An 11,798-nucleotide genomic window follows, 5' to 3' on the forward strand; every position below is an offset into this window, starting at 1 on the left:
TATATATATATATATATATATATATATATATATATATATATATATATATATATATATATATATATATATATATATATATATATATATATTTATTTATTTATAAGGGATGGTTTCTATGAGATCACATATTTAGGTGAGATTGTGAGATCAAATCGTGTGCATCAATCTAATAAATTTTAATGGTCTAGATTGATTGATGCACGCACTCCGTTAGCACGCATTTAATTAACGTTCGCGCATGTACACTTCAACTTGGAATCTTACTCAATCTAGACCATTAAAATATTGTGAGATCAAATCTTGTGCATCAATCTAATAAATTTTAATGGTCTAGATTGATTGATACACCACTCTGTTCGCACACAGTTAATCACCGTTCGCACACACTTCAACTTGGAATCTTAATCAATCTAGGCCATTAAAATTATTACATTGATGCACAATATTTGATCTCACAATCTCACATAAACAGGTGATCTCATATGATCCTAAATATATATGTTGGCACGCCCAGTGGGATGACTCCCTCTCATCTCTTCACTATTGACTTACACTGAGCCCTACAAGGAATCTGAATGGCATCAAGAAATTGCGTATCCAAGATGACATACGCTCAAGCTACCAGCTCCAGGGCACCATTTGTGGCTAGTTCTTGAAACAATTGCGAGATGCAAGGACCAATGACTGAGAGTCGAGTGAGGAACCTGGGGTGTAGTTGAACAATACCCAAAACATTGTTCGCAATGTCGTCCGAGGGATTGAAGGTAGCAAGGCGGCTCGACCATATCATGGAAAGTTACATATGATAGGGGTTCATCTTCTACAATAGAAACTGTTGGTGATAAGAGTCCTATGTGTCCTACTCCCTCAAATTGAACTACTAGCAGTAAGAGTCCTTCCCCTACTCACTCAAATATAACATCTAACAATGGAAGCTCATCTCAGTCATCACCTCTGTGGAAAACAACACCAAAATGAAATCATGTCTACATAGTCATGTCCGCCATGTCAACAAAAGCGACTTCAGCGGAGGAACAACTAGTTAGCATCACCAAAGCTCTCAAAGGGGTGACTATGCTTCTTCAAAGTCAAGAAATGAGGGTCAACGACCAAACGAGAAGGTTGAAAGTGGAATAAATGGCAAATTGAGTTGAGATTCCGGGAAGCAGCCTCAAACCCAAGAAGAAACAATTGACATAGAATCACTACCTCATGGCACTAATCCCATGGCAGAGATGAAAGAGACAATCCTTATATCATGAACTAAGGTTCACACTACATTGTGGACCCTGGTTCATGTGTATATGTTTTTTGTTACGATTTTTGTGTGTTTTGCATTATGAGATTTTATATCTTTAGAGTAAAAATTATGTACTTAAAATGAATTAGTAATTGTGTCTTACGTTATGAATTTATGTGTCTTGTGTTGTGAAATTTTGTGCCCATGAACACAAATTATGTACCTAAATCAAATTTGAAAAATAAGTAAATAAATATATAACATGTGTATATGTTATGAAATTATGTGTTTTACGAGTGTGAATTCTGTACCTTATCGTTTCAATCTAAGGTCCATTATACTACGTCTTGTGTTGTAATATTTTGTATTATAGAATTCGGTATAAATTTTGTATCTCATATTTTCAATTCAGGTCCATAATGACCCTAGTCCATGAAATAAATTGCGGACACATACAAAAAAAATCAGAAAAAAGTTTTAAAATCTCAGTACCCAAGTGTCGTCTACTCTTCCAGAAAGTCCCAACTCCTAAACCTAGTTTCCTTTCACTCTCAGCCCAAAAGCCCTCTCCTTTCTCCCGCTTGCTTCCCCGGCCACTCTCTTCCACTCCGTCTTTACCTTTAGAGCCTGCCTGCCCTGGACTCTTTGCTGTAAATCTTGGGTCGTCGATATAACCCTAGCTAGGATCACGCTGCTTGCATAAGCCAAGATGTCTCTGAGGGTGCTGAATCCGAACGCTGAGGTGCTCAACAAGTCGGCGGCGCTTCACATGAACATCAATGCTGCCAAGGGTTTGCAAGACGTTCTCAAGACTAACCTTGGACCTAAGGGCACACTTAAGATGTTAGTTAGTTTAACCTGTTCCTCTTCAAGTATCGTGATGTGTGTGTGTGTATCAATTTCATTTCGATTCGATTCGATTCTGACGCCTGAATTCGTTGATCTTATTTTCTAGGCTTGTTGGAGGAGCCGGTGATATTAAGCTCACCAAGGATGGCAACACTTTGTTGAAAGAAATGGTGAGTTTTGTTCCTCATTGTTTCCTTCCTAATTACTGCCTTTTTTTTCCTGTATAAATTTATGCATTGCTGCCTCTGTGCCTCATGATTCAAGCTTTGTGAATGTTTTTCCATAAGTGCACTGAGCATTTCTGTAGTTAAGACATCAGGTCAGTTCATGATGTATTTGCTAGTTTATACTTGCTGTAGGAGAAATAGAAAATTGGAGAAAGGAAAACATAGACTACATTGGAAAATGGAGAATGTAAAAACTGGAGAATTGAAGTAAACTCAGTTCATGGTTCTCTGCAGGAAAGGCTTTGGTTTTGGAATTTAGAACCCTATTATAACCTTAACTTTCTAATTTTAGTTTATTGTTAATGTTGGATCCCCTTCTTTGTTCACCTTTATTTGAAAATTATAAGTTACAGGTAATACCATAGTAAAGATATTTGAGTAGCTTGTAGTTTTGCAGAAAATATAAGCTAGATGCATCAGGTGAGCATGACAGGATATGGCTATTTTAATACCTAGAACTAGAATAGTTTCATTTACTTCTATAATTTGTTGTGATGAGGCATATGTAATAAGAACAGTAAGATAAAATTAACTTTTTCTAAAATTAGTAGTGAAGAATATGTTCCTTTCTTGTGACTGATTATATTATGCTTGATAATTGCAGCAAATTCAAAACCCAACTGCTATAATGATTGCACGAACTGCAGTTGCACAAGATGATGCTAGAGGGGATGGTACTACATCAACTGTGCTTTTTATCGGTGAACTTATGAAACAATCTGAGCGTTACATAGATGAAGGTTTGTTAAGTTTCCAAAGCATGTTGTGAAATTCAAATGTGTTTGAATAGTCTGGCATGACTTCCTTTCCCTTTTCCTGCAGGGATGCATCCTCATGTACTAAATGATGGTTTTGAAATTGCAAAAAGAGCAACACTGCAATTTCTTGAGAGATTTAAGACACCTGTAGTGATGGGTGATGAGCCAGATAAAGAGATATTGAGAATGGTAGCAAGAACAACTCTGAGAACCAAGGTCTCCTCAATTATGATCTCGCTATTCAGAGTCTTTCACTGCTACTTCTTATCCTGGTATTTTCTCTTAACTTTTCTGTTTGATGCAGCTGTATGAAGCACTGGCAGATCAACTTACAGACATTGTCACCAATGCTGTGAGTGTTCATATATTTCCTAGATATTTTGATATTAATTAGTTTATGGTTTTTTGGTAGCTGTTATTGTTTTTTTGTTATGGAAGGAACAAATCAATGTTGATTTTTATAACAATAACAATAAACACAAGATAATTTCTTTGTTTCCTAGGTGCATAGATTTATTTATTTATTTAGCTTTGCCAACTGATTGTCCTTAGCCCCTGTGGCAAACATTTACATTATTCTGTGGCTTTTTTTCAATTGACGTGAGTCAGTAATTTAGTATTATTTTATTGATCTCACCCTTTTATGTTATATATTTCGTACAACAGGTTCTCTGCATTCGCAAGCCTGAAGAATCTATTGATCTTTTCATGGTTGAAATCATGCATATGCGCCACAAGTTTGATGTGGACACTCGCCTGGTATGCAAAATGCCACAGATACACCGTAGATGAAATTTATTTTTATATATCGATTTTTCTTTGAGCTCATTATTTTTTCTTGCATTTCTGTAATGTGTTGAGCTCATTATTTTTATCTTACATTTTGAGATACTATCAAGAAGTAACACTGCCTCGATGTAGGGACTGCTGCTTCTTGATAATATCTTCTGTCGTGCGATTTTATCCTTGTTATTTTATTTTATTTTATTTTTTATTATCAATTCAAGAATCAAATAGTTTCCATGCACATTACTTTGGAGACAATGATTATTTCTTCCTTTGCCGTTACATAATATGAGACTGAAAAAACTACAAATTTACCAAGTTGCTGTTCCTCATTATAGTTTTGATGTTAATAGGTGGAGGGCCTTGTACTTGATCATGGTTCTAGACACCCAGACATGAAGAGGCGAGCGGAGAATTGTTACATTTTGACATGTAATGTTTCCTTGGAATATGAGAAGAGGTAATCACTAATTCTATAGTTTTGTTTGAATTTGAATATTACCAATGTTCTGAAGTTTGTGTTCATGCCTTTTCTTTTCTTTTTTTAAAGTGAAATAAATGCAGGGTTTTTCTACTCAAGTGCGGAACAGAGAGAAGCAATGGTCGCTGCAGAAAGACGATCTGTTGATGAAAGAGTACAAAAGATAATTGACCTAAAGAGAAAGGTACTAATATGGGTATCATTACTTGATCACACAATTTTAGTTCTATACCAATTTAATACTCATGTCTTGCATTTATGGTTGCCTGCAGGTCTGCTCAGGTAATGATAGCAACTTTGTTGTCATCAATCAAAAAGGGATTGATCCTCCATCGCTGGACCTTCTAGCTCGTGAAGGAGTAAGTTTTCTTTACTAATAACTAATAATTGTTGCCTTTGGCTGTTGTGTAACGTGTAAATATATCCTATGGATGTTGGAGTTATTAAATCTATGCGTAGTGTATATTGCTTTACCTGAATGTCATAGTGGCTAGCTGAACTTTTTTTATTCTGATCTTTTGTTAGACAATTACAGTAATTTTGTTTATATTATTTTGGTCTTTTAGATAATTGCCCTTCGACGGGCAAAGAGGAGAAATATGCAAAGGTTGGTTCTAGCTTGTGGTGGAGAGTCAATTGATTCTGTTGATTACCTGACTCCAGACTGCCTTGGCTGGGCTGGATTGGTCTATGAGCATGTCCTTGGAGAGGAGAAGTACACTTTTATTGAAAATGTGAAAAATCCTAACTCTTGCACTATACTTATTAAAGGTACTCTTAACTTGCTAGTTCTTTTCAGTTTTGGAGTTGCTTCAGCCATTAAACCATTTTCATAATAGTGCACCTGAAACTTAAGGGCTTCACTGATTACCTAATCATTATCATTTTAAATTTAGGACCCAATGATCATACCATTGCTCAAATCAAGGATGCTGTACGCGATGGACTAAGAGCACTCAAAAATACGATTGAAGATGAAGCTGTTGTATTGGTATGTTAGAACATTGCCAGCATAATTTTATATTGATTTTGTTATTAGCCTTTAATATTAATTGTGAAAACAATAAGCAGTTCTTAGACTTCAGTTGCAAGATTATCTTGTAAAAGCACTATTGTGATATTGGCATAGTGTGTGTTATGAAACCTTAGACTAAATTCTGTTTTCTGCATGGTTTTTCTTGTCCTTTTGGGCCCTATGTATTGGATAATTGATGTTTCTCCCTTGTGTGTGTTTGAGAGTTGCCACTATATACTGTTTTCTAATTCTCACTTTTTTGGGAAGTGACCTATTGAGTTGGAAAGAATATTTGAATTTGCTATGTGAACTACTATCCTTTAATTCAAAATAAATTGAGATCTGTATTTTACATGATGAAAATACCTATTCATTCTGTATTCTAGATTGCATCAATTTTTTTTAATATTTTAATGTGGTTTGCAAAGTTTAACTCTTGGCTTCATCTTAGCCAACTAAGCCAAGGGTCATTGGCATAAATAGTGTGTCCTTAAAGTTGAGCTTCTGATTGGGACTTTTTGGTGTTTCCTTGCTCAGGGTGCTGGTGCATTTGAAGTGGCTGCCAGACAGTACTTGATCAACGAAGTGAAGAAAACTGTTCAAGGGGTATGTGTGTGTTTATTGTGTCTGTTTATGAGTTTTAATTGGAACATTTGCAATTGTCAGATGTCAATTAATTGCCTGATTCGTCTTCTTTTATCCCTATGACCAAACTTTGAACAGCGTGCACAACTTGGCGTTGAAGCTTTTGCCAATGCCCTCCTTGTGTTACCCAAGACACTTGCTGAGAACTCTGGCCTTGATACTCAAGATGTGATCATTGCCCTGACGGTAACTGATTGATTTTTTCAATGGGAAACAAGCAGGATAGATTTCATTGCTATCATTAAATTACCTATAATTAGCTTATTTTGTTGGTCATAATAGTGATTCTCTTGCAGGGTGAGCATGACAAGGGAAATGTTGTGGGACTATCTCTGCACACAGGAGAGCCTATAGATCCACAAATGGAGGGGATCTTTGATAATTATTCTGTCAAGCATCAGATTATTAACTCTGGGTAAGTGGAAAATTAACTGCCCTCTCTCCCCTATATATGTGCTCAGTGCAATTTCCGCTAAAAAACTACTACTTGTGGAAAATTAACTGCCCTCTTTGATAATTTCACTCTGCAGCCCTGCAATAGCATGCCAACTACTACTTGTGGATGAAGCAATTCGGGCAGGGCGTAACATGAGAAAACCAACTTAAGCTCTTCTTCCTTACCATTATTCACATGGGCTAGTGGCATTTTGTTTTTGTTTTTGTTTTGTTTTGTTTTTTTTTTTTTTTGGCTCGCATTTTTGAAGGCTAGCTATGGATCTTGTGAAATTTAAGGACCCAAAACAGTTCTGGTAGTTATTAATTTGGTTGTGAATTTTATTATTGTAATAGGGACCCCTTTTAAGTGTGTTCGTACCATTGAGATTTGTTACTTTGCTCTCTATGGATTGAAGTTGTATCCTAAAAATTAGTTGGTGTCTTATTTATGTCATAAACATCACACCTTGAATCAAGTTATCCTCTTATAGAAAGATGCTACTGTAGGTGTCAATAGAATTATAGAAGTCTGCCTTATAAACCAGACACAAAATAGGCTCTCTTTTTAACGAATTCTTGAGGGCTTGCATGATCTCATTTTGTTTTTGTAATCATGGGTAACGATGGCTGATTTGAATTAAGATTATATTAGCTGGTCACTTGACTATTGCGATTTCTTTGTAAATGCCCTCTAATTAACTTTTTGCTTGATTTAATTCCTTAATTATGAAAATGTTGCCTAAAGTCTTCCACTGTTACATTTTATGTTAGTTGTTACATTTTATGTTAGTTCTTTGTTAAAGGTAGGACATCTTTTACCACCCTTTTCACACCTAACTGAAAATAGAATATTCCATCTTTTTTTTTTTTTGAAAGAAAATATTCCATCTTTTTAATATTCAAGAATAGAGTTAATTCTATTTTTCTCTTACATTTATATGTGATAGTACTTTTTTAATATTCAAGAATAACATACCGCTTACTATGGCATCTTTCACCGCCCTTTTCACACCTAACTTTAGCTAAATTTGGAAAAAAAGATTAAGGCGATGACTACTATGCAAAATAGCAAAGTTTATAATAATAATTTAAAAATTACAATTAAATACATAATTTGTTATTTTTGTGCATTTACTCGTAATATTGGTAATTAGAGTTCTGACAATTGAAACAAACAACCGTCAACGCACTACTTTTTTTTAAAATATAAAATTTAAGGAATTATTTGACCATAATCTATATATATATAAAAACAAAATCCTCCAAAACGAAATCCTATTTCCCACCCAAAATATTGTACATTAAAACAATTAAAACAATAAAATAATATTAAAAGTACAGTAATATTAAAACACGAAATCCTATAACATCAAAACATTGTTATGCATTAGGATTAGTACATTGTTATAATAATGTATATAAAAACAAAATACTCCAAAACGAAATCCTATTTCCCGCCCAAAATATTGTACATTAAAATAATTAAAACAATCAAATAATATTAAAAATACAATAATATTAAAACACGAAATCCTATAACATCAAAACATTGTTATGCATTAGGATTAGTACATTGTTATAATAATCTATACTATATATAAAACAAAATCCTCACTTTAAGCTTTCCGCTCATCCTCCAAAATGAAATCTTCCTTCCCGCCCAAAATATTGTACATTAAAACAATTAAAATAATAGAATAATATTAAAACAATAGAATAATATTAGAACAATACAATTCCTATACTACAATTCCAATACAATTCGTATAAACAATAGAATAATATTAAAACAATACAATTCCTATACTACAATTCCAATACAATTCGTATAAACAATAGAATAATATTAAAACAATACAATTCCTATACTACAATTCCAATACAATTCGTATAAAATAAATATGATATTAAAACACGAAATCCAATACTACAAAATGAAGTCTACTATTTTACAATTCCTATACTACACTAATACAATTCGTCTACTACAATTCCTCTACAATTCCTATACTACAATCTATACTATATATAAAAACAAAATTCTCACTTTAAGCTTCCCGCCCAAAAGAGTCTTACTATATTTAGGATGGGATTATTTCCTATTTTCCTATTCGTTGTACAATTCTACGTACATTACAATTCCTATCATACTACAATTCTATCGTAATAAGACTACTATATATAAAAACTAAATCCTCACTTTAAGCTTCCCGCCCAAAACAGTCCTACAATATTTAGGATGCGATTATTTCCTATTTTCCTATTCGTTGTACAATTCTACATTACAATTCCTATCATACTACAATTCTATCGTAATAAGACTACTATATATAAAAACTAAATCCTCACTTTAAGCTTCCCGCCCAAAACAGTCATACAATATTTAAGATGCGATTATTTCCTATTTTCCTATTCGTTGTACAATTCTACATTACAATTCCTATCATACTACAATTCTATTGTAATAAGATACAATGCAACCTTGTATAAATCCCTAATCCTATATTCTGAACTTTAAAAGAGAAACACAAAACGCAGTGCAATTATTCCAGATCTCTCCACCTTCAAATCTGCAAATTCTGTTGTTGCGGTCAAGATATTGTTTTATTTAATATTGCTCAATTTTGTATTGTTTTATTTAATAGGAATAAAATCATGGTCATGTTTGATCATATTGCTTTATTTTGTATTTATTGTTATGCATTTTTTATGTTGTTAGTATGCTGCCATTTTTTTTTTTGAGTTTTTTCAGCTTTTTGCTTGGTTTTTTAAATTTCATGATCTTCCTTAGGGAACTTGCATCCATTTATAAACACATGTTCAAATTTAAAGATTTTGGATCGTTAAAGGCTAAACACATGTTCAAATTTAAAGATTTTGGATCGTTAAAGGCTCAACACATGTTCAAATTTAAAGATTTTGGATCGTTAAAGGCTCCTCACATGTTCAAATTTAAAGATTTTGGATCGTTAAAGGCTCCTAGAGGAGTCAAATTTAAAGATTTTGGATCGTTAAAGGCTCCTAGAGGAGTGGATAGCAATCAGCTAATTGGTAAATTCTTCTTAAAATTTTGTTCTATACTGGACGTGTTCTATACTGCACAAACTAATATTATTAATTAATTGGTAAAAAAATTAATAAAGTTTAATTGGTAACAAAATTTTATTTACCAAATTATGACGATAACTAAACCATTATTTGTGAGAATAATGAAAACAAATTCGGCCTAATTTTATAAGAAAAAATAATTTATTAATTATTATTTACATCAATAATAATAATTCAAATACTTATCTATACTTCTATATCTATACTACTATTAATAAATATAAAATAATCCTTTGTGAAATTTCCGCCCAAACAATAGTAAAGATAAAATGGAAAAGAAAACTGATTTTACTAATTGATTGAAAATATAAAAATATTTTAACGAATAAAGAAATGGAAATTAGACAAATTGGAAAGGAAAAGGACATTACTAATTGACTAAAAAATTATTTTTAAAAAACTTTTAAGAAAGTTAATTACACTTTCCTTTTGAAAACTTTAAATTATTTAAACTTAAAAAAATTAATTAAACATGTGTTGTTAGATTATTTATAATAATTACAATTAATTCATTCAACTATCGAGGAGGAAGAAAAAACTAAATGCGATACAGTGAACATGAATATACTTAAGTTATAAAAGTATAATTTCACATATATTAGTGTAATTGACTATTAATAATTGTCTAATAATTATTATGATAATTAAACAAAACATTGGTCGTTGAATTTATTTTTATAATAATTATAATTATAATTAAATTATTTCTAATTTTTCCTATATTTATTTTAGTAATAATATAATTATATAAGTCATATTACATATTGATCTTTTTAAGATAATTGTAGACAAAAAAGTCATATATTATCAATTAATTGAGTAATACTTTTGCACTAATCTCATAATCAATTAAATGTACATGTTCAATATAATTTTTTTTATAATTTTATCTTTATTTTTATTATCTAAATATATAATAAAAAATTTATCTGTGCATCGCACGGGTAATTGGACAATTATTTGCTTTAATTCAAGTAAGGAAAACATCAGACAACATAATCGGTCCAACAAATTTCATCAATTGCGCTATATAATATTTGATGTTATACTTTATATAATTGTATATCGATCTAAATATTCTTAAAATATTATAGCAAATCCATTTCGTGTAACGCACGGGCGAAAATACTAGTAATCTATACTATTAATAAAAACAATATCCTCAGTTTTAACTTCCCGCCCAAAACAGACCTATAATATTATGGTTTGCGTAATATTGTAAAATATGGTAATACAATTCCTATCCCTAATACAATTGTAAATTCAAATAAAATTCCTAATAAAATATATTCTTCCCTACGTTCCTATTCGTAATACAATTCTAGACTAGAATTACTAATGGTAATAATTCAATATATATATTTCTCTGCAATGCAATCTATACTATTAATAAAAACAATATCCTCAGTTTTAACTTCCCGCCCAAAACAGACCTATAATATTTTAGTGTGAGTAATATTGTATAATATGGTAATACAATTCCTATCCCTAATACAATTGTAAATTCAAATAGAATTCCTAATATTATGGTTTGCGTAATTTTTATATATATAAAAACAAAATCCTCCAAAACGAAATCTTCCTCCCCGCCCAAAATATTGTACATTAAAACAATTAAAATAATAGAATAATATTAAAACAATACAATTCCTATACTACAATTCCAATACAATTCGTATAAACAATAGAATAATATTAAAACAATACAAAATAGAATAATATTAAAACAATACAATTCATATACTACAATTCCAATACAATTCGTATCAAATAAATCTGCTATTAAAACACGAAATCCAATACTACGTACAGAATAATATTAAAACAATACAATTCCTATACTACAATTCCAATACAATTCGTATAAACAATAGAATAATATTAAAACAATACAATTCCTATACTACAATTCCAATACAATTTGTATCAAATAAATCTGCTATTAAAACACGAAATCCAATACTACAAAATGAAGTCTACTATTCTACAATTCCTATACTACAATTCCAATACAATTCGTATCAAATAAATCTGCTATTAAAACACGAAATCCAATACTACAAAATGAAGTCTACTATTCTACAATTCCTATACTACAATTCCAATACAATTCGTATACTACAATTCCTCTACAATTCTTATACTACAATTCCTCCGTCAATTCGTATTATAAATACATTCATTAATTAGAAATTTTATAACCTACTCACACAAATCGAAATAGTAAAACGATATTGTCACGCAAATCTTTCAA

General features: G+C 31.4%; 1 protein-coding gene across 1 annotated transcript; it reads left to right on the plus strand.

The window, feature by feature from the left end:
• The first annotated feature begins 1,720 nt into the window (after positions 1 to 1,720).
• Positions 1,721 to 6,912, plus strand: LOC116007368 (T-complex protein 1 subunit zeta 1). The gene is made up of 15 exons (XM_031248031.1): positions 1,721 to 2,083; positions 2,196 to 2,259; positions 2,921 to 3,056; positions 3,139 to 3,290; positions 3,379 to 3,426; positions 3,741 to 3,833; positions 4,214 to 4,320; positions 4,411 to 4,525; positions 4,614 to 4,700; positions 4,908 to 5,112; positions 5,238 to 5,332; positions 5,894 to 5,962; positions 6,080 to 6,187; positions 6,298 to 6,416; positions 6,532 to 6,912. The coding sequence occupies exons 1-15, from the start codon at positions 1,950 to 1,952 to the stop codon at positions 6,605 to 6,607; spliced, it is 1,608 nt and encodes a 535-aa protein (XP_031103891.1). The 5' UTR covers positions 1,721 to 1,949; the 3' UTR covers positions 6,608 to 6,912.
• The last annotated feature ends 4,886 nt before the right edge of the window (positions 6,913 to 11,798 follow it).

The sequence above is a fragment of the Ipomoea triloba genome, chromosome 15 (assembly GCF_003576645.1).
Source record: "Ipomoea triloba cultivar NCNSP0323 chromosome 15, ASM357664v1".
In the NCBI taxonomy this organism is placed as follows: Eukaryota; Viridiplantae; Streptophyta; class Magnoliopsida; order Solanales; family Convolvulaceae; genus Ipomoea; species Ipomoea triloba.